Here is a 24,052-nt window from a genome sequence, read left to right as displayed (position 1 = left end):
AATGAAGCTTAATTTTACCTACTGCTTCAAAAACCTTAACACAACTCAAGTTATTTGAGTGCTATCATGGTAAACAGTATTTGCAGCTATTCACGTTTAAAATGAGTAAAGAGATTACACCAACCTAGTCTTTTTAGGTTGTACTTTCTCAAAACTGGAATTTGCCAATATAAAAATTAACTTCCCTCTTAACTTCCTTCCATGAAACAGGCATTTTTTTCACTCCTTTACCATGTCTACCCTGTATTTTAGAAAACGCAATTTTTATATAACCAAGAGTCATTCTGGCAAGTCACCCAATGAATATCACTAAAGGTAGGCCAGGATTTTATTATGACTGTGTTGTCTGTTCTAAAATTTCTCCGTAATCCTAAAAATAATATACACAGTCCAACTAGAAAACAGTATAGTATTTTAAGCAACTTGAAAATTGGAGAATTATGTATAACAACAAAGGGAAGAGCTTAATGAACCCTGGAGCCCATTTATATAAATGGTGTTAAGTCCCAGTTGTAGTTAGTAACTCAGCAGGAAAAATATTCATTTACCACTTCAAAGAACAAAGCTGTAAGATACAAAATGGATATAATCAATTCTAGTGGATGATCAGATTATAAGCCATATAATCTGATAAAAGAATACAGTATTAAAAAATAGGTGCATTGGAAAATTAAGAGTTAAGAAATGGAAGCAGACTGAAAAAAATCCTCTCCTAAAAAATCTCAGGACACTGGTCTAAAATGTCAAGGCTCTTTCAGTACAATAACCAAGCAAGATCTCCCCAACTATTTTTTTAATCCTTGAAAAGAAAAAAAAAATTAACACATAAACACAAGATCATCTCATCAAGCTAGTTCTTCCTTGAGGGTATAAGAGACCATTTAAAAGGGTCTAAAATAATTCTGACAAATAGTATAGCTAGGGGTGAAGCTTATGTTCTTGCCATTATGCCAAGCAGCTTGATATTGTAGACAAGATAGATAAATAGGAACTCCAAAGCTAGGTGACAAATCTAGAAGTTATTAAAAATATAAAATGGTTTCAAACCACCAACCTGACATAGAAGGTAGACACAGTATAGAAAAAAAAAAGTATTAAATCAGTACCAAAAAAGGTACAACATTTGACCAAAAACAGCTTATGTTATGAACAAGGTAGCAATGAATAGCTTGAAAAACACATAAGAATGAAGAGTTGAACAGAACAGGAAAGGACCTAAAGGCCAACCAGGTTATGCCTGACAATGAATCAGAGATAGAACACATTTATACTGCATAGTTTCATGTATTAAACAGACATAGGCTCTTTTCTTTCATAATAATCACTGACCAACTTAGACATGTAGGCTCCTATAAGCAATCCAGTTGAAACAACAAAAAAAATCAATGATAAGGTTCATGATACTTGGGAGAATAAACTGAAGTTATTACTCTTTCACAGCAAATCAAAATGTAGGAGGTTTAATATGTAGCACTACATAAATCTCGTAGCAAAGAAAGCAGAATGTACTTGACATTAAAATGGCAACTGCACAAAATACAACAATGTAAGTGTTACAATGGGCAGTAACAGGTATAAAGCAACACTGAATTTGACAGCAGGTGTTCATTCTAGCTGTTAAGATATCATGTCCCACACAGGAGTATCCAGGCTCAATTCCCAGCCAGATTCCAGCTTCCCACCAATACAGACCCAGGAAGACAGCAATAATAGCTCAAATAATTGGGTTTCCGCCACCCACATGCAGACATGGATTGAGTTCCTGACTCCTGGCTCCAGCACTGGCCCACTTCCTGCTTTCTCTTTCTCCTTCCCTAGCAAAATTTTACAATAAAAAAATATTAAATTTGCCTATCAAATATATGAAACCAGCAGACATCTAATATCTGGATACCTCAATATCGGCAACACAATTAGACTTAAGAGTCACCTAAATCAACCTGAGATACTGCCACTGTTTAAATATATATACAACAGAATGTCACAAGGTACGACATTCTTTGAATAAATCTATAGTTATAACTGGTAACAAGAACTTCAAGCCTTACTGTCTGTACTATTAACACAGTGAACCACTCACAATAATGTATACAAAATGAGTAGGAGAAAAATGCTCTTAACTTCAAAGTTTTTGCACATCACACAGACACCCTGAGGCCAAATTAAATGAACTGAACTGCACAGAAGCTAAATCTCTTACGTAAAGCCGGAGTTTTGATAGCAATTCAGAAGAAAAATACTTAAGCCTGCATAATTAATATAAAAACAGAGGATACTGCCATGGTAACCTAAGTAATCTAACAGAAATTAAGAACTGAAGTAATTAGTCAAAAGAAAAGGACCAACATACAGAGCCAACATAACAAAAGAGGAAAACAATTTGTGAGGGTGAATGTTTCAGTTGTACCTGCAAGATTTTAATTTATAGAGGTAACTGAATCACACCATGGAGACCTGAATGCCATTGAAAAAGTAACATTTCGGTTACAGAGCGGAGAGAGTGAGGAGGCTGCGTCTGGCTCCCACTCTCACAGCCATTGCAGTACATTGAGCTCCATAGAGACAGCGCCGGGGCAAGTGAGAGCCGGACGGGCACTGGGCGACTCTGTGCCTCGCTGAGGAAAAATAACTAAACATGGGCAAAGGAGATCCTAAGAAGCCGAGAGGCAAAATGTCATCATATGCATTCTTTGTGCAAACTTGCCGGGAGGAGCATAAGAAGCAGCACCCAGATGCTTCCGTCAACTTCTCAGAGTTTTCTAAGAAGTGCTCAGAAAGGTGGAAGACCATGTCTGCTAAAGAGAAGGGAAAATTTGAAGACATGGCAAAGGCGGACAAGGCTCGTTATGAAAGAGAAATGAAAACCTATATCCCTCCTAAAGGGGAGACAAAAAAGAAGTTCAAGGATCCCAATGCGCCCAAGAGGCCTCCTTGGGCCTTTTTCTTGTTCTGTTCTGAGTATCGCCCCAAAATCAAAGGAGAGCATCCTGGCCTGTCCATTGGTGATGTTGCAAAGAAACTGGGAGAGATGTGGAATAACACTGCTGCAGATGACAAGCAGCCCTACAAGAAGAAGGCTGCCAAGCTGAAGGAAAAGTACGAGAAGGATATTGCTGCATACCGAGCTAAAGGAAAACCTGATGCAGCGAAAAAGGGAGTCGTCAAGGCTGAAAAGAGCAAGAAAAAGAAGGAAGAGGAGGAGGATGAAGAAGACGAAGAGGATGAGGAGGAAGAGGAAGACGAGGAAGATGAAGATGAAGAAGAAGATGATGATGATGAATAAGTTGGTTCTAGCGCAGTTTTTTTTTCTTGTCTATAAAGCATTTAACCCCCCTGTACACAACTCACTCCTTTTAAAGAAAAAAAATTGAAATGTAAGGCTGTGTAAGATTTGTTTTTAAACTGTACAGTGTCTTTTTGTATAGTTAACACACTACCGAATGTGTCTTTAGATAGCCCTGTCCTGGTGGTATTTTCAATAGCCACTAACTTTGCCTGGTACAGTATGGGGGTTGTAAATTGGCATGGAAATTTAAAGCAGGTTCTTGTTGGTGCACAGCACAAATTAGTTATATATGGGGACGGTAGTTTTTTCATCTTCAGTTGTCTCTGATGCAGCTTATACGAAATAATTGTTGTTCTGTTAACTGAATACCACTCTGTAATTGCAAAAAAAAAAAAAAGTTGCAGCTGTTTTGTTGACATTCTGAATGCTTCTAAGTAAATACAATTTTTTTTATTAGTAAAAAAAAAAAAAAAGTAACATTTCCCAAGAAAGGCCCCTGTGATTAGGGCAGGGGATTGATTTGGTGTTTCAGCGTTAGACAAGGCAAGTGTGGTGGGGAGTATGGATTCCCAGTTGGTTGTTTGTGCATGACATAAGAACTGATATGGCCATATTTAGTAATGTTCTTCCATGTCCAATTATTTGATTTAAAAAAAAAAAACTGAAGTATGGAAGGCAAGGAAGAACAATTTTAAGATAAAACAATATTAATGGTAAATATTTGAGGGCTTACCATTTACTGGGTATATTTTTTACAATTTCATTTTTAAGATTTATTTATTTACTTGAAAGAGTTACACAGAGAAGGAAACGCAAAGGCAGCGGCAGGGACAGGGGCAGGGGCAGAGAGAGAGAGGTCTTCCATCTGCTGATTCACTCCCCCAATTGACTGCAATGGCAAGAACTGGGCCGATCTGGAGCCAGGAGCCAGGAGCTTCTTCCAGGTCTCCCATGCATGTACAGGGGCCCAAGGACTTGGATCATCTTCTACAGCTTTCCCAGTCCATAAGTGGAGCAACCGGGACTCGAACAGCACTGCAGGAGGCAGCTTTACCTGCTACGCCATAGCACCAGTCCCCTATATTTCTAAATACTTTCTTGGTCTGCAGGCAAAACCTAGGTTCAAGTCCTTCCACCTACTACCAGGTGTAACCTTGAAAAAGTTAATTTCACTTGTCCCAGACTCATATTTTATAGTGTATTCGAAAAAAAATTCATAGAATGTGCCAACCCAGCAAGTATATAGTACATACAAATAAATCATGTCTCCATAAAATAGCATTATTTCCAATGTTTAAACTCATTAAAACTCAGTTTTATTACCATACTCTGCTAGAACATAGGTTTCTCCAACTGTGGACATGATTCATACCATGTTTCTTCACAAAGTTATAAATAAAAAACACAATACTGTTTCATTTACAAAAAATTCAGAAGTCAGTGTATTAGGGTTGCATAAACAGAGTAATAGGTTAAAGGTCAACAATAAGATAAAATTAATAAAGAGTAAAGAAATGATTATCATAGAAGCTCGGGTAATGGTCACTACTACAGAAAAGGGAGTTATACAGGAGAGGTCACAAAGGAAGTTCCTGAAGCTTCTGCTATTTTTTTTTTTAAGATTTATTTATTTTTACTTGAAAGTCAAGGTTGCACAGAGAGAGAAGTAGAGGCACAGAGAGAGAGATTAGTCTCCCATCCGCTGGTTCACTCCCTAGTTGGCCACAACAGCCGGAGCTGCGTGGATCCGAAGCCAGGAGCTTCTTTCCAGGTCTCCCATATGGGTGCAGGGCCCAAGGGCTTGGGCTATCTTCTACTGCTTTCCCAGGCCACAGCAGAGAGCTGGATAGGAAGTGGAGCAGCTGGGACTCAAACCAGCGCCCATATGGGATGCCAGCACTGCAGGCGTTGGCTTTACCCACTACACCACAGTGCCGGGGCTTCTGCTATTTTATTTTGTAATTTGGATAGTGTTTATAGATAATGACTTCATAATATTTTATTAAACTCTACTTTTTATTTTGTCTAAAACATAATCAAAAAAGTAAACTATGAAGTATTGCAATGTGGACACAAAGCACACTACAATATCCTAAAATATCAATGATTTTTACTAAAATTACTGACAGTTTTCTTCTTTCCTGCACTTTTTTTTTTTCCGACAGGCAGAGTTAGATAGTGAGAGAGAGACAGAGAGAAAGGTCTTCCCTCCATTGGTTCACCCCTCAAATCGTTATTACAGCCAGTGCGCTGCGCCGATCTGAAGCCAGGAGCCGGGTACTTCCTCCCAGTCTCCCATGTGGGTGCAGGGCCCAAGCACCCAGGCCATCCTCCACTGCACTCCCGGGCCACAGGAGAGAGCTGGACTTGAAGAGGAGCAACCGAGACAGAATCCGGCACCCCAACTGGGACTAGAACCCAGGGTGCTGGCACTGCAGGTGGAGGATTAGCCAAGTGAGCCGCGGTGCCGGCCTCCTGCACTTCTTACAATGAAAATGTAAAATGTTCAACATTATTGCATGTTCTGCTAAACCCTAAAAACTTACCATCACCATCTTGTTAAACACTCATTTAGGCTGGGATGGAAGCTATTTCAAAAGTACAACTTTATTGAGTCATACAAAGATTCCACATTCTAAAAAACAAAGTTAAAATCAGTGCAGGTATCAAAAGTCCACACTAGCAAGTGCATTTAAGCCTAGGGGTTAGAGATTTATATCCCCTACTGGAGTACTTGGGTTCAGTTCCCTGCTGCAGCTCGTAACTCCAGCTTTCTACAAATGCAGACCTGGAAGGCAACAGTTATTGCTCAAGTAACTTGAGTTCCTGCTATCCACATGGGAGATCTGGATGGTGTTCCCCGTTTCAGCCCTGGCCCAGTCCCCAGTCACTGTAGGAATTGGGAAAATGAATCAACAAATGGGAGTATACATTCTCTTTCTGTCTCTCTCTTGCTCTCTGCTTCACCTACTTCGTGGGTTGTACATTGGGGATGGGGCAAGACTGAGGGTGTTTATCTGTCCCTCCCCCTCCGCTCCCTCCTCTCCCCTTCTCTGTGTCTCCCTCCCCTTCTCTCTCTTCTTCACTCCTTGTCTCCCTCCCCTCTTCCTTCTATGTCTCCTTCTCTCACTCTATCTCCCTCTCCCCCTCCCCCTTCCATGTGTGTCTCTCTCCAGTGTCTTTCCCTCTTTCTACCACTCCTCCTCTCTCTGCCTCTCTTCCTATGTGTCTGTCTACCCTACTGTGCATCTCAAAGAAGAAAAACAAGGCCCACCTTTCTTCAGAAAACAAACTCTAGTTCTTAACCTACAACAACGTGATTCAATTAATGTTTAGTGTACATTGACAATGGATGAAGTCAGCCTCTTCACAACCTTCAATAGGCCCTTCAAAAGTGTTAGTGTTATCTTGTCTCTTGTAACAACATATGAGAAGCTCTAAAACTGACCAAATATTGTTCAAAGTTACCAACAGGACCAAACAATAATGATATTGGGTAATAACTTCAGATTAAAATTTCACCTTGTTGATTTTTTTTAAACTTTTATTTAGTAAATATAAATTTCCAAAGTACAGTTTATGGATTACAATTGCTTTTTCCCCCCCATAACTTCCCTCCCACCCGCACCCCTCCCATCTTCCACTCCCTCTCCCATTCCATTCACATCAAGATTCATTTTCAATTCTCTTTATATATAGAGAAGATCGATTTAGTATATATTAAGTAAAGATTTCATCAGTTTGCACCCACACAGAACATAAAGTGTAAGATACTGTTTCAGTACTAGTTATAGCATTAATTCACACTGAACAACACATTAAGGACAGAGATCCTACATGAGGAGTAAGTACACAGTGACTCCTGTTGTTGACTTAACAATTTGACACACTTGTTTATGGAGTCAGTAATCTCCCTAGGCTCTAGTCATGAGTTGCCAAGGCTATGTTAACCTTTTGAGTTCACCAACTTCGATCTTATTTAGACAAGGTCATAGTCAAAGTGGAAGTTCTCTCCTCCCTTCAGAGAAAGGTACCTCCTTCTTTGATGGCCCGTTCTTTCTACTTGGATCTCACACGTGGAGATCTTTCATTTAGGTCCTTTTTTTTTTTTGCCCAGAGTGTCTTGGCTTTCCATGCCCAAAATACTCTCATGGGCTCTTCTTGTTGATTATTTAATATTGTCTACCTATTCCAGTTTTGAGTAAATTTGAAAATTCACCTTTCACCTTGCTTGGGCCAGCGTCAAGGGTCACTAGGCTAATCCTGCACCTGCGGCGCTGGCACCCGGGTTCTAGTCCCAGCTGGGGATTCTGTCCTGGTTGCTCCTCTTCCAGTCCAGCTCTCAGCTGAGGATGGCCCAAGTGCTTGGGCCCTGTACCCACATGGGAGACCAGGAGGAAGTACCTGGCTTCTGGCTTCGGATCGGTGCACCAACCGCAGCGTGCCGGCCGTAGCGGCCATTTGGAGGGTGAACCAAAGGAAAAGGAAGACCTTTCTCTCTGTCTCTGTCTAACTCTGCCTGTCAAAAAAAAAAATTCACCTTTCACCTTGCTTATGAAGTCCAACAATATTTTATGCAAAAGGAATGAAAAATCCAAAACTTTTACTTCACTCATCTAAATATCAATTTTAATTATAGAAAGCACTACAATTATCAAAAGAAAATCTTCACAAAATAAAAGTGATATATGCAAGAATTCAAGATAAAGGCAATAATCATTCTCAGGAGCAGGTGTGTGGTCTTAAAGTTACAATATCATGTTCACACCACAGTACCTGGGTTTGAATTCTGGCTCTACTCCCAATGTAGACTTTGGGAAGCAGGGGGCAATGGCTCAAGTAATTAGGTTCCTGCCACTCATGTGAGAGGCTTGGATTGAGTTCTCAGCTCCTCGCTTCAGCCTGACCCAGCCCTGGCCATCCTCAAGCCATTGCAAGCATTTAAGGAGTGAACAAGAAATGGAAGGTCTCTGTTTATTTCTTTCTGTCTCTATGCCTCTAAGGTTAAGTATTAAATAAACACACACAAAAATAAAAGCAATTTAGTGAAATTTTGATTTAACTACTCAGACTTACAGTATAAGAAATGAAATTTAAAGCAAATTTAAAACAGATCAATTCAAAAGTAGCAGCTTCTAAGTAATTTTCAGTTCAGCTAAGAAGTTACTACCTAGTAAGTTCCATAAAAGCAGGGACAATATCACTTGCTTATCTCTCTATCCACAACACAAATATATACTAGATATTCAAATATTCATAGAAAGAATCAACTATCCAGAAACAAACACGTCTATGCAAAAAAATAGCATCACTAATAAAAATTTCAATTATTTATAATTACTGAATTTCATCCAAAAATGCAAATAAATCTCTTTTAGGCACTTCAAGTAACAAGAAAGGTTAAATGCAGCTTTAAATATATTACTATAAAAATAACAGCCTTTTGAGAGTTTAACTACCAGGTTCTAATATGTTCCTAAATTGGCAAAGTGAACCTTAATAAAGAATTGACTTAAGTTTGTAGAAATAAGATGTATTTGAACTAGAATTTGAAACCAAATATGACGACAAAGCTAAAACCCTTAATTATATATACTGCATGTTAATATGAAACATTAATAATTTTTATAGAAAAAGAGTTTAAATTAGGGAGTTGACAGTCAGAGCACGAACACTGAAAATATAAAGCAAAGACCTGTTGAGAGACAGTTTCTCATGATGCTTTTCTGAATCAGATTGGGGAAGGGAGACATGCTGGGGTGCTGACTAGAAGTTCATTAAATATAAAGATTTTAAGTTAATCTGAACAGCTTAACCTTGATTAATCTCAGATCTGCAGATAAATAATGAAAAATTCATCTTCATAAAATATTCATCCATTCACTGCACAAAACAAATCAAATTCAAAGGAAGCTGGTTCTAAACTATAGCCAGAAAGAAGGTAAAAAGTAATAATAAAGTGTGAGTTTTTTTGTTTTGTTTTGTTGTTTTTTTGACAGTGAGAGAGAGACAAAGAGAAAGGTCTTCCTTTTGCCATTGGTTCACCCTCCAATGGCCGCCACGGCCGCCGCGCTGTGGCCGGTGCACCGCACTGATCCGATGGCAGGAGCCAGGTGCTTATCCTGGTCTCCCATGGGGTGCAGAGCCCAAGTACTTGGGCCATTCTCCACTGTAATCCCGGGCCACAGCAGAAAGCTAGCCTGGAAGAGGAGCAACCGGGACAGAGTCCGGCGCCCCGACCGGGACTAGAACCCGGTGTGCTGGCGCTGCAAGGCGGAGGATTAGCCTAGTGAGCCATGGCGCCGGCCAATAAAGCTTAATAGTCATACAAATGACTGAATAAATGGGGTAAGAGACATCTCCCATGGTGACAGCAGCAGCGTACATAGCTCCCTACTCCTTAAGTGGGGGCCACATATGACAACTTCCTCTTAAAGAGTACCGTATGGAAGGAGAGGTGGCTTCTTATTTAAAAATAGTGAGACATTACAAACACTGCCTCAGCCAGATGATTAAGTTAATACCTTAATGATAAAAAACTTAGGTTATCTTTAACAAATAGACTATTGTAGCACATTTTATAGAAAAGATGAAGTGAAATCAGCAATTTACTTTAATGATCTGCCTCCCAAAACACATAAATCCAGTCCAATGATAAGGAGAATAACAGCAGAATCATAGTAGGGGTAATTTTTTTTAAACTATCTGGCCAAACTTTTAAAAGCTGTCAAGGTAATCATAAACAGGCAAAGTCTGAGAAACTGTCCCAGCTAAGAAGACTGTGAGGAGGCTTGACAACTACAAGCTGGATGGCATCCTGGAACAGAAAAATGATGGACGTCAGGTAAAAGTAAGGAAATACAGCTCATTAATTCTAAAAAATATACATACTACTCTAAGATATTAAGGAGAGCACTGGATATGAGGTATTTGAGAACTCTGTGTACTACCTTTGCAATTTTGCTGTAAACTTACAGGTGTTCTAAAATAATCAGCTTATTTAAAAAATAACAATGTAAAAAAAAAAAAACAAGTACTGGTATTGCTATGGTTTGTCCTCTGAAAATTCACTCCTACTGTGAGTATTTAAGAAGGTAAAAACTTAATCCAAGTATGTTGACTAGAGGTAGGACCATTACTAGGTGAACAGAATTAGTTAAGATCACCAAAATGGAGCTCCCGTGATTGAATATTGTTAGCTTTCTAAGAAGAGGGTAGAGAGACCACACACGTGTGTATTCCCTGTCTCTTGTCACAAGATGTTACCTGCCACCTTGGAACTTTGCCAACAAGGCCATCACCAGATGATTAGGGAGCAAATGGAACTGTGACTCAAAATAAACCTTTCTTCTTTATAACTGCTCCAATCTGTGGTGTTGTGTTGTTAGCCAACAGAACATAGACTAAAACATATATTTAAAGAGGGACAAATCAACAGGTGATGAATAAAAAAGGCAAGTTATGCCTCCACTGCCAAAAAGTCTGTCTAAATTGTGAGCAGTATACTGAGTACTGCTCTAACTTAAATGTCTTCATTTATTCCCAGATTCTACCTTCTGTTACTGCAAATTTTCTTCTCCTCTACTAATGCAATGTAGCAAAGAAAATTATTAATCTCAGTGTTACCTTTGAAATCTGACCCTTCATAATGTTCTTTTTAATATTTATTTGAGAGGCACAGTTACAGACAGAGAGAGGGAGAGACAGAGAGGTTTTCCATCTGCTGGTTCACTCCCCAAACAGCTGCAATGGCCAGAAATGGACTGATCGGAAGTCAGGAGCCAGGAGTTTCCTCTGGGTCTCCCACAGGGGTGCTTCTTCCAAGTCTCTCACACAGGTGCAGGGGCTGAAGCACTTGGGCCATCTTCCACTGCTTTCTCAGGCCATTAGCAGAGAGCTGAATTAGAGGAGGAGCAGCCAGGACTCAAACCAGTGCCCATATGGGATGCCAGTGCCACAAGCAGAGGCTTAACCTAAGCCACAGCGCTGGTCCCTCTTCATAATTTTTTTTTAAAGATTTATTTATTTATTTGAAAGTCAGAGTTACACACAGAGAAGGAGAGGCACACAGAGAGAGGTCTCCCATCCATTGATTCACTACCCAATTGGCTGCAATGGCCGGAGCTATGCCAATCCAAACCCAGGAGTCAGGAGCTTCCTGCAGGTCTCCCATGGGGGTGAGGGGCCCAAGGACTTGGGCCATCTTCTACTGCTTTCCCAGGCCACACCAGAGAGCTGGATCCAAAGTGGAGCAGCCAGGACTAGAACTGGCGCCCTTATGGGATGCCGGCACTGCAGGCAGCAGCTTTACCCACTACGCCACAGCTCCAGCCCATCATAATGTTTTAAGGCATTTTCTCAGTTTTTCCAGGTATCCATAACAGTAACTCTGCCTTCTCTAATATGTACACTTCATTTTATTCTCCTGCCTAACTGCATTATCTAGCAGTTCTAGAAAGATGTCAAATAACAGCAGTACTAGTGGTTTTCTTGTTGACTCATGTCTTCAATGGGAATGCTTCTGGTTTCTCTGCCATTCACATGATGCCGACTATGCCTTAACATATTCACCTATTCCATCTGTTCCTCTTGCCAAGGATTTTTTCTTTTAATTAGGAATGGATTCAAACTTGTATTTAGATGCAGAAAACATTTTAAATTAGAAAACTTTTCTTTAGTTTTTTAATACAAGGAATTATGTTAAAGCATTTCACAGTAATGAACTATCCACATTTCCTGAAAACACATTTTAATCAAGTTATTGTATCAATATAGTCATAACTGTTAAATATAACTTAGGTTTACTTCAATGTTAATGATGTGACATACTTTTTGTCCCATCTTAGTATCAATGTTAAACAGAATGCATAAATCAGTAGGAAGCTTTCCTTCTTCATGCTGTGAATCAATTTAAGTAACAGCCTAATTATCTATTCCTCGCAGGTTTAAAACAATTCAATGTAGCCAAAATTATGTCTATTTATATTTTTAAAATAAATTACTTTATCCACCAATTTTTTAACATTTAATGCTTTTTTTTTTTTTTTTTTTTTGACAGGCAGAGTTAGTGAGAGAGAGACAGAGAGAAAGGTCTTCCTTCCGTTGGTTCACCCCACAAATGGCCACTACAGCCGGAGCTACGACGATCCGAAGCCAGGAGCCAGGTGCTTCCTCCTGGTCTCCCATGTGGGTGCAGGGGCCCAAGCACTTGGGCCATCCTCCACCAGCCTCCTGGGCCACAGCAGAGAGCTAGACTGGAAGAGGAGCAACCGGGACTAGAACCCGGTGCCCATATGGGATGCTGGCGCCACAGGCGGAGGATTAACCAAGTGAGCCACGGTGCCGGCCCATCATTTTACTTCTTAACCTTGGTGATATTACACAGGCAGTTGCTTTATTACTCTTTGTATATATGTTTCATACATTTGTCTATTTCACAGAAATTTTTAAAGGCCATTTTAAAACTCAAAATATAAATAACCCAATCTTTACTTTCAAATGTCAATTAATGCTTCTTAATTCACACCATCCTGCAGAGAAGAGAAATCTGTATTTCCATAATCAACAAAGTCTAAAGCCTACATACCTTATATAGTCCAATGCCAGGATCAATAAGACAGACACGAGTTGATGTGGATGGTTGACTGGAAGATCCCACTCTTGAAGTTTTCTTGACTTTAGGTGGACTATTAGAACATGGTTTGACCTGCATATCAGTCTGTTTAGATGTGCTAGGAAGATCAGAGTCTGGGCGAACTAGTAGCTGAATAATATCATTCAGTCCAACATCATAGTCAAATAAAGTGTATCCATTCTCCAACTAGAAAAGACAGAAAAAGATATTGACATACTTCTTTCACAACTTATCTTACTATATCTTTAGTTACCCAAATATTCCAGCCAAACTATCAAAATAAAATTGATAGCCCTGTAATTTTGTGATTTTGAAACCATTATTGTTTTATGCTATCTGATATTAGCATCTTCTCTGGACTCCAATAAATTCTTAACAACATTCCATATGAGCTACAGGAAACACAGCTATTATCTATATATCTAGCTATATATAGATATGTTTTTTCTAACATTAACATTTAAGTTTTGTTGGTAATTTTTAAATCAAGTGGGTGGGGTACGAATAAGAACCATTTTTAAAGTTAATTCTATCCAAATATAATGATTATCAAACTGTATTGTGAAATCTTCTGTATTACAAATATACTATATATTTTTTTGACTTAACAATTTTTTTTTCATTTTCGATTCTCTTTATATACAGAAGATCAGTTTAGCATACATTAAGTAAAGATTTCAACAGTTTGCTCCCACACAGAAACATAAAGTGAAAAATACTGTTTGAGTACTAGTTATAGCATTATATCACAATGTACAGCACACTAAGGACAAAGATCCTACATGAGGAGTAAGTGCACAGTGACTCCTGTTGTTGACTTAACAAATTGACACTCTTGTTTATGGCATCAGTAATCACCCTAGGCACTTGTCATGAGTTGCCAAGGCTATGGAAGCCCCCTGAGTTCACCGACTCTGATCATATTTAGACAAGGCCATGGTCAAAGTGGAAGTTCTCTCCTCCCTTCAGAGAAAGGTACCTCCTTCTTTGATGACCCGTTCTTTCCACTAGGATCTCACTCATGGAGATCTTTCATTTAGGTTTTCCCCCCCCCCCCAGAGTGTCTTGGCTTTCCATGCCTGAAATACTCTCATGGGCTTTTCAGCCAGATCCGCATGCCTTAAGGGCTGATTCTGAGGCCAGAGTGCTGTTTAGGACATCTGCCATTCTATGGATCTGCTGTGTATCTCACTTCCCATGTTGGATCATTCTCTCCCTTTTTTATTCTATCAGCTAGTATTTGCAGACACTATTCTCATTTATGTGATCCCTTTGGTTCTTAGTCCTATCATTATGATCAATTGTGAACAGAAATTGATCACTGGGACTAGTGAGAAGGCATTGGTACATGCCACCTTGCTGGGATTGAACTGGAATCCCCTGGTATGTTTCTAACTCTACCGTTTGAGGTAAGTCAGCTTGAGCCAAATATACTATATATATATATATATATATTATCCTGCAAGTTACCCAGATTTTGAGATTAGTTACAGTGAACTGTAACTCCCCTTCCTCCTAAAACATATCAGTTAAAGTTCTAATCCAGAGTACCTCAGAATGTAATTTTTGGAAACAATGTCTTCACAGAGGTAATCAAGGAGTACATTTATTTATTTATTTATTATTTTTAATGTTGACAGGTAGAGTTATAGACAGTGAGAGAGAGACAGAGAGAAAGGTCTTCCTTTCATTGGTTCAATCCCCAAATGGCCACTATGGTCGGCTCTGCGCCGGCCCAAAGCCTGGAGCCAGGAGCTTCTTCCTGGTCTCCCAGGCTGGTGCAGGAGCCCAAGCACTTGGGCCATCCTCCACTGCCTTCCCAGGCCACAGCAGAGAGCTGGACTGGAAGAGGAACAACTGGGACTAGAACCTGGCGCCCATATGGGATGCCGGCGCCGCAGGCAGAGGATTAACCAAGTGAGCCAATGCACCGGCCCCGAGTACATTTAATTAAACAAGTACAAAACCGAGCTGTTATGGGCTAAGTTTTGCACCCCTCACCCCCAAATTATTTAAGTCGTTAACTCCCAGTACCTCAAAATGTGACTATTTGGAGAAAGGGTCTTTAAAGAGGTAATCAAGTTAAAATGAAGTCATTGGCCGGTGCCGTAGCTCACTTGGCTGATCCTCCGCCTGTGGCACCACCACTCCGGTTCTAGTCCTGGTTGGGGCGCTGGGTGCTGGTTCCGGTTGCTCCTCTTCCGGTCCAGCTCTCTGCTGTCGCCCGGGAGGGCAGTGGAGGATGGCCCAAGTGCTTGGGTCCCTGCACCCGCGTGGGAGACCAGGAGGAAGCAGCAGGCTCCTGGCTTCGGATCAGCATAGCGCCGGCCGTGGCGGCTATTAGGGGAGTGAGCCAATTAGGGGAGTGAGTCAACGGAGGGAAGACCTTTCTCTTTGTCTCTCTCTCTCGCTGTCTATAACTCTCTCTCTCTCTCTCTCTCTCTATTTGTCTAACTCTGCCTGGCAAAATAAACAAATAAATAAATAAATAATTTACAAAATGAAGTCATTAAGGTGAACTTTAATCTAATTTAACTTATATCCTTATAAAAAGGGGAAATTTGGACACAGACACAGCAGGAAAAGGATATCAAGCCTCAAAGAGGCCATAAAACTGCAGCAATATACTGAAAGCCAAGAAAAAATTTCCAGCAAATACAGAAGAGCAAAGAGGGATTCTGCCCCCTGCCCCAAGCTACCAGAGAGTATGGGCCTGCTGACTGACACCTTGAATTCTAGCCTCTAGAACTGAAAGCCAATAAATTTGTTACTTTAAGTCACCTAGGGCTAGGGCTTTGATACTTAGTTACAGCAGCAACTAAGTCTCCATTTGTTTCTTTATAAAATTCAGTTAGCTATCACACTATGATACAGTGAAACAAGAAAATTTAATCCCTTGAAGATCAGAACTACTACTTCCTCAGAAACATGACTGACTGAAACATTATTCATTTTCTCCTCATCTGTAAAATATGTCATTATTCACAACTCTAACACAATAAGATCATATCTGAAAAGTAAAAAATATACTCCTGCTCGAGTTACAAACTTGCTAATGTACAAATGCAGTACCTTTAATTCAGTAATCCAAGGAACACACCTAGCACAGTCCCACATATTACAGGTATCCACATTTATTAAACAGAACAAAGATGGAGAATTTCACAAATTTCTCATTGGGAAAATTAAGTTAGGTACCATATGACAGGTTAGCACATTTAGTCTAAATAAGCCCAAGAAGTATCCTAGTTAGTAAGCAGATAACCACCCATATGGATAGGGATTGTAACACTGCTTACTTTATGAGAAGCAAACAAAATTGAACTCTCTAGTCCTGAACTTGGGGTAGGAAGAACTCAAGAAGCAAAAACTGCATCCATGAGGCCAGTGTTGTGGCGTAGTGGGTTAAGGCACCCCTTGCAATGCCAGCATTCCATATAGGTGCTGGTTCACGTCCCGGCTGCTCCACTTCTAACTCTGTTCCCAGCTAATGTGTCTGGCAAAAATGCAGAAGATGACCCAAGTACTTGGGCCCCTGCCACCGATGGGGGAGCCCAGATGGAGTTCCAGGCTCCTGGCTTCAGCTTGTCCCAGATCTGGCCATTGCAGCCATTTACGGAGTGAACAAAGCAGATGAAAGATCTTGATCTCTCAATCTCCCTTTCCTTCCTTCCCTCCTTCCTTCCTTCCCTCCCTCCCTCCTCCTCTCTCTCTAATTCAGCCTTTCAAATATATAAACCTTAAAAAAAAAAAGAGCTGTATTCATGCCTTCATTTTGAACATTTTCCAACAACATCAAGTTTAGAACACACTAATTCTGAAAGAGTTGAAAAAAAGCAGAACTTGCGGGGGGGGGGGGGGAGCCATTGTAATCCATAAGCTGTACTTTGGAAATTTATATTCATTAAATAAAAGTTAAAAAAATTGAAAAAAAAAAAGAAAAAAAGCAGAACTTTACCAAACATACAACTTAAGAACACTATGGTAACTATTTAACCTAAAGTATTAACTGGAAAGGTGTTATCCAAAATGAAGGCAGTAGATACAATGGTGAAATAACTGGAGACGGAAAGTTATTTCCATAAACATCTTTCCATGGAAGTTTGAAGAGCAAAAATCAGAGGGTCCTATGCTCAATTAATCCCTTTGACTAGTTTCTGTCAAATGATTGTCAAAAATAAACAGGGGCCAGCACTGTGGCGTAGCAGGTAAAGCCGCCACTTGCAGTGCCGGCATCCCATATAGGTGCCATTTGAGTCCTGGCTGCTCCTCTTCCAATTCAGCTCTCTGCCATAGCCTGAGAAAGCAGTGGAAGATGGCCCAAGTCCTTGGGCCCATGCACCTGCGTGAGAGACCGGGAAGAAGAGCCCAGCTCCTGATTGGCGCAGCTCCAGCCATTGCTGCCATCTGGGGAGTGAACCAGTGGATGGAAGACCAATCTCGCTCTGCCCCTCTGTAACTCTTTCAAATAAATAAATAAATAAGCTTTTTTTTTTTTTTTTTTTGACAGGCAGAGTGGACAGTGAGAGAGGGAGACAGAGAGAGAAAGGTCTTCCTTTTGCCGTTGGTTCACGCTCCAATAAATAAGCTTTTAAAAAGAGAAAAAATAAATACAAGCTGGGGGGGGGGGATGTTATGGCATGAGATTAAGCCACCAACTGTGATGCCAGCATCCCATATGGGTGCCAGTTCAAGACCCAACTGTTCCACTTTAATCCAGCTCCATGTTAAAGCACCTGGAAAAGAAGAAGAAGATGGCCCAAGTACCTGGACACCGGTACCCACAAGGGAGACTCAGAAGAAACTCTTGGCTCCTGGCTTTGGTCTGGCTCAGCCCTGGCCATTGCAGCCATTTGGGGAGTGAACCAGCAGATGGAAGATCTGTCTGCCTCTGCCTTCACCTCTCTATACGCTGCCTTTCAAATAAATAAATCTTTAAAAACAAATGAATTAAGGTTACTTCAACTGATAGTTTAGTTATTAATTTGAAAGGTAGAGCCACAGAGAGTGGGAAAGACAGAAGGGGAGGAAGTGAGATGGAGAAAGAGGGAGGAAGCGAAGGAGGGAGGGAAGGAGAGGGAGAGAGAGAGGTAATATGACTTTTCCATCTGCTAGCTCACTTCCTAAATTCCCTAATAGCCAGGGGCCAGGGCCAGTCCAAAGCCAGGAACTCCATCCTGGTCTCCCATTTGGGATGGCCAAGTTCTTTACCATCATTTGCTGCCTTCCCACATGCATTAGCAGGGAGCTGGATTGGAAGTGCAGCAGCCAGGATTTGAACCAGGCAATCCAATATGGGATGCAGGTGTCTCAATCAGCACTGCACCTGTTGTGCCACAAAGCCTACCTTGAAAGTGATACTCTTTCTAAACTAGGTCTAAGAAGAAAAGTAATATCTAAAGTTAGAGTGGAAAACAAAGCATATCAAGGTATGAAGCCCTATAATAAAGTTGTAACCTCCTTTCCTTGGACTTGTTATTTAGAGATTTTCTTTTTACAGATTTTTAAAAAATTTATTTGACAGGTAGTTTACAGACAGTGAGAGAGAGACAGAGAGAAAGGTCTTCCCTCCGTTGGTTCACTCTCCAAATGGGCACAACGGCCGGAGCTAGGCCAATCTGAAGCCAGGAGCCAGGTGCTCCCTCGCGGTTTCCCTTGTGGGTGCAGGGGCCCAAGGACCTGGGCCATCCTACACTGCCTTCCCAGGCCACAGCAGAGAGCTGGATTTGAAGAGGAGCAACCGGGACTAGAACCCGGCACCGCAGGCGGAGGATTAACCTAGTGCGCCATGGCACCAGCCCCAAGAGATTTTCTTAACCCAGAAAATACACTCCGTTCCTTCTCTTAATTCATTGGTACTCTTCCAGTCTTCCTAAAACACTGATTATTACTGCACAACAAATTCCACACAGCTTTATTATACAAAGCTTCAAACACTGTGAAGAGTAATGGAATGATTTACTTGAATAGTACTACTGTTCTTCCAGATTTAATGGAAGTGCAGACTGACAGTTACCTGTCATTCAAATTATGCTCCAAGAGAAGGATGGGGTCATCTAGAAATTATGAACAGCCATGAATTTGAAGCATGAACTATAATCCATCAATGTTTCAAAAATAAATGTTTGAGAAATGCCACACTAGAAAGATAGGGATGCAGGATTTACAATTCTGAAGAAGCAGGAATGATTAAGAATTCTTTGCTTTGTCAGACAGCACTCTTGAATTTCTACTAGGTTGAAGACATGTAACGGGAAAAACGGCAACTGCAATGCAAGGGAAAAGTAGAAAGCAAATACCAAATGTCAATAGGCAAACAGTAGGGAAGCTTTTCCCAAAGGACTACTGACAAGGGACGTAAGTAGAGGACAATAATTAATAATGCCATATGTCTGTCACATCATATATAAATATACACATGTTCCTTTAGCAGGCATATATACTTCTGTAGTGTATGTGAAAACAATATGTACTGGGGCAAAAGGCAACTACTGTTTCTCCAGCTATGGTTCATGCTCCACATCTACAACCTATTTTAATACTATCCCTATTTTGATTATAAAGAATGAAAAAGGGGAGACAGAATCCTTTCAAAATAATACATGTTCAGGGCCAGTGCTGTGGTGCAGTGGCTTAGTGTCCTGGCCTACAGCACCAGCACCCCATATGGACACCAGTTCAAGCCCCAGCTGCTCCACTTTCAATCCAGCTCCCTGTTAATGTGCCTAGGAAAGCAACGGAGGATGGCCCAAGAGCTTGGGCCCCTGCACCTGAATGGGAGACCTGGAAGAAGCTCCTAGCTCCTGACTTTGGCCTTGCCCAGCCCCAGTCACTATGGCCATTCAGGGAGCGAACCAGTGGATGGAAGACTTCTCTCTGTCTCTCCCTCTCTCTCTCTGTAACCCTGCCTCTCAAATAAATAATAACACGTGCTCTAAAGTCTCAGAAGATTGAGAAATCCAGCAACATAACTCTTCCTTTAAAAGACTCAATGCCCAGAGATGCTGCAATCTCAACCTTCCAGATAGGAATGTCCAAATGAGGTTACCCTACTCTAACCAGAACTTACAGTCCTGAATTGCCATTCTCCATTTTGGTCCTGATAGAGTCAACTGTGCTGCTTCTCAAATTTAATTTGCATACAGATCACCAAGAGATCTTGTTAAAAATACAGATTTCACTTCAGCAGGCATCATGTGAGGCTCCCAAGTGAAGCTAATGCTGCTGATCCTGAGAATCCAGGGACTATACTTCGAATAGTAACAAACTGAGAGACCAACTATCCTTCAACATTTATTTTCAAACTTGATGTCCATCAGATCTCCTGCGGGGTCTGGTTAAATTCCAACTATGTATGTGCAATTCTGGGGTGAGGTGAGCAGCTATAATAGATATCCACAAGTGATACTGATACACACCAAACATTAAAAGCAGCAAGCATTAAATAAGTGGGGGAAGTTGGGTACCACCTAAATTGTAAACCCTGTAAGTTTGTTTTATTTATGACATTTTTCACTATGTGGTAGTAAAGCATCCCGAGGAAGGGGTATCTTTTTTATAACGGAAATGAAGGCATTTTACAGGATAGAAATAGCCTTGGGATACAAAACCAACAGCTAATTGCTATGCCCATAATACCCTGTCCAAAGACTGTGGTGCTCTAACCAGTGCCATGGCCACTTATCAGCCTATATGGAAGGAAACCCAGCTGGAAGCAGTGTCTTCCTTTTCTGTCTCCAAGTCAATGGCAGGCACCAGGGCCTGGCTACATGGCTCACTTGGTTAATCCTCTGCTGCGGTGCCAGCATCCCAGATGGGTGCCGGGTTCTAGTCTCAGCTGCTCCTTTTCCAGTCCAGCTCTCTGCTGTGGCCTGGGAAGGCAGTGGAGGATGGCCCAAGTGCTTGGGTCCCTGCACCCGCATGGGAGAGACCAGGAGGAGGCACCTGGCTTCTGGCTTCGGATTAGCATAGTTCCAGCCGTGGCGGCCATTTGGGGGATGAACCAACGGAAAAGGAAGACCTTTCTCTTTCTCTTTCTCTCTCTCTCTCTCTCTCTCTCTCACTGTCTGTAACTCTACCTGTCAAATAAATAAAATCTTTAAAAAAAAAAAAAAAAAAAGCAGGCACCAAAGTTCCATTCCTTATCCCTACTGGCTTATTACTGGGCTGAAGAAATCATAGTAGTGACTTAGCGACTGTCCTAGAGAAAGAAGTACAAAGGTTATTATCCTCAAAAGTTTTCCCTAGATTCTGGAACCAGCTTCCTGATTTACTGAAGTCTACTTCATTGCCCTAAATTTAACTCAATTCCTACAGTTTCCAGAGAACAGTCAGGTACACTTCATTTTAATATTTTATAATTAGACTTTAGAGGCGTGGCCCAGGGATACATGCTCATCCTTTATTTTTATCTCTGGTGCTGAAGTAAGCGAACTATCTAGAAATTCATGTACCACTGTCTGTAAGTATTACTGCTAGAAAACAAAATCTGTAAGACTGGATTACATACTTTTCACCTGTGACCTAAAGGAAATGTTATCAGTCACTTGCACACAGCAATAAAAAGATACACAGCATTTAGTAGAACTATTTCAAAGGCAAAGCTTACAACTAAATTGACCACTTGTTTTTACGAGTCGCAACTACTAAGAAAACAGTATAAAACTGGTTGCAAACACAAATCAAAAGGTATTACAACATTTCTTTAAGAAGAAACTCTTTGCCAGAGTGTAATTTTTTACTCTGAAATTTCGGGAAAGTCTTGGAAGGGCAGTAGGCTTTGCCGCAGTAGCTTGCTTCAACGGAATCAGAGAGAGCTACATTTATTGTAAACCACAAGACTCGAGTCAAACTGTGGTCTCTCGACTGCAACATGCCAACTTCTTCGTGGGTTAACAACACCATAAAAAGACAAAGACAAAGACAAAAATAATCGGATGGCTCTGTGTCTAGGTACAGTCTAGGAAACCTGTGGGATAGGAAACCTCTTAAGCTTGCCAGCCCAGGGCCATACCACACAACTACCCCAGACTCCCACAAACACCCCAAGGCCAAAACTGCTTTTAGCCTTCAAGTTACCTCCGGCTATGCTGCGGTGCTGTGTTAAAAGCTTGATTTAAGGGCGATCTTCCGAGGCAAGAACAGCCAAAACAATCTTATACCCCTTTCTACTTTGGAAATAAAACCCCTAAACTATACAGGGCAGTTTTTAACCCGGTCCCACGTTACATCAATAGCCCCTTCAGCTCAGGTCTCTAACCTCGGCTAAGGCAAGATTTCCAGATCTAGGAGAGGTGAGGGAGGGGATCCAAACGTTCTGGAAGCCCTTCGAATCCCCAGCGTGTGCAAATCCTGCCACAGTGAGGAGGCAGGGCCAACGTTCCGGTGCTCGAGAGACCAACGCTCGAGTTTCCACCTCCTACTTGGGAGTCAGGGACGCGGAAGAGCCTCGGAAGCGATGTGAGCCCTTAGCCGGGTCGGCGCGGCCACGAGCAGGGGGAGCCCGGGCAGTCAACGCACCCCTCCCGCCCGGTGGCATGGCGGCCAGAGCCAGCTGCCCTCCCCACCCTCCCGGGGCCCCAGGCTCCGCCGAGCGCGGGAAGCGAGGCACCCAGGGACCTGGCAGGCTGTGCCCGCGGCCGCTGCGCCACAAGAAAACAACGGCGAGGTCTCTTCCCACTCCGCTAGGCGTACCTACGGTCGGGTTGGTAGGGACGTCGCAGCCCACCGCCATCCCCACCCCGCAACAGGCCCGGGCCCCGCACCCAGCGCCGCGCAGGGCTGCCCACCAGAGGTGGGGGCCAGGTGCGCTCTGCGCGTGCCGCACGCCAAGCCCCCCCGGCCCACGCGCCCAGGGGAGCCAGGCTGCTCCCTTGCTGAGTCCCCCAGGGGCGCGGCGGGCGCGCCTCACCTGCTTGCCCCGGTAGAAAAGGCGCTGGCACTCGGGCCGCACGTCGAATAGCGCCCAAACCCGCTCGCGCAGCTCCTCGATCGTAGCTTTGCGAGAAACGTCCTCGATGGTGCGTGTCTGGGAGCCGTCGATGGTGCGAACCTGGATCCACATCTTGGCACGGGAGCGGGGGGGGTGGCCCCCTTTGTCTCCCCCTCTGCTCGGGGCGCTGCGCCCCGCCTGGCCCGAGCCGCTTCGCGGCGGCTCGGGATCTCCGCGGCGGGCGGACGAGCAGGCGAGCGCGCGCACACGGGAGAGCAAGAGCGACTGGACGCCAGGCCGGACAGGCGGCGGCGACTCCCAGACCGCGCACCCGCCCAGCAGAGCCGAGGAGGCAAAAACCGGAACCAGCCCGAGGCGCTACCGCAGCCTCCGCCTTACAAATAGGAAGAAGCCATATCTGCGCCGCGCGGAGTGTTTACTTATAGAGCTGTGGCTCCCACATGGAGGTCACGGCGCCAACCCGGATCTCGCGAGATTCGTGCCGGGCTCCGCCTTTAAAGAGGAAGCGGCCGGGGAGCTGGTTACAGACCCGGGGGACCTACAATGGGCGGAGCGAGGAGGGCGGGACCGGCCAAAGCCGTTACTTGCCACACCGTCTGCACCTGGGCCCCTGGCACACCCTCTAGCCTTCGGTTTTTCAGACGGTTACGCTGCCGCCCACACGGGTTGCCCTTTTAGGTCCTGGTTTTGAGGCTGAGGGGGCGGGCGACTCCGCAGGCCTAGCGGATTCGGTGCTTTAGTCTAAAAAAACATACCCAAAATAAGCAACCCTGACGTACACTTGTCTGATCGTGGAAAGACAGGCGCGGGCGGGCGCGGCCTAAATTTCTGAGAAAGCACAGAAGGAAATGAGAACGAGCCAGCGCGCTCATCCTGACGGCGCCTGCCCGGCGGCCTGGCGGCTAGTAGCTGAAGGAAGGCCCTGGGGACATTTCTGCTTCGTGGACACGTTTCCCGTCAGGCCCGAAAGCTGCCTTCCCGCGGAAACCCGCTTCCGGGGCTTTCCCGCCGCTGGGCGGAGGTGGAGGCCCACCCCGTGGGCTCGGGTCCTACTGGGATCGCGCCCTCCGGCCCAGCGCGCTCGCGCCCGGGCTTCCCGCCACGGAGGTGCCCGTGTCGCTAGAACCGTTTGCAGATCTTCACGTTAGGTGTGCCTTTGGCTAAGGGACTATAGATTTGT

General features: G+C 43.0%; 2 protein-coding genes across 4 annotated transcripts in view; one reads left to right on the top strand and one right to left on the bottom strand.

Annotated features, from left to right (window-relative positions):
* UHRF2 (ubiquitin like with PHD and ring finger domains 2) overlaps positions 1 to 23,362 on the bottom strand; it is a 102,869-nt gene extending 79,507 nt beyond the window's left edge. The window contains exons 1-3 of one of the 3 annotated variants that reach the window (XM_070051889.1): positions 22,831 to 23,171; positions 14,955 to 15,257; positions 12,873 to 13,106 (exon numbers count right to left, since the gene is read on the bottom strand). In XM_070051889.1, coding sequence (XP_069907990.1) covers positions 12,873 to 12,998 — 126 coding nt within the window. In that variant the 5' untranslated portion in view covers positions 12,999 to 13,106; positions 14,955 to 15,257; positions 22,831 to 23,171. Of the gene's footprint in view, positions 1 to 12,872; positions 13,107 to 14,954; positions 15,258 to 22,613; positions 22,636 to 22,830 lie in introns of those variants that run through there. The other 2 variants (XM_051858202.2, XM_051858206.2) reach the window with 2 other exon arrangements.
* LOC100359149 (high mobility group protein B1) lies at positions 2 to 3,378 on the top strand. Its single transcript, XM_070051896.1, has one exon. It carries the CDS (start codon positions 2,636 to 2,638, stop codon positions 3,281 to 3,283), a length of 648 nt encoding a protein of 215 aa, XP_069907997.1. The 5' UTR covers positions 2 to 2,635; the 3' UTR covers positions 3,284 to 3,378.
* Positions 23,363 to 24,052: the final 690 nt, after the last annotated feature.

This window comes from Oryctolagus cuniculus, chromosome 1 (genome assembly GCF_964237555.1).
Source record: "Oryctolagus cuniculus chromosome 1, mOryCun1.1, whole genome shotgun sequence".
Lineage (NCBI taxonomy): Eukaryota > Metazoa > Chordata > Mammalia > Lagomorpha > Leporidae > Oryctolagus > Oryctolagus cuniculus.
Note: the sequence above shows the minus strand (reverse complement) of the source record. Positions and strands in the feature narration are given on the sequence as shown.

Excerpts from the sequence above, each read along its gene's own strand:
- LOC100359149 (XM_070051896.1), top strand. The coding sequence starts at position 2,636 with ATGGGCAAAGGAGATCCTAAGAAGCCGAGAGGCAAAATGTCATCATAT.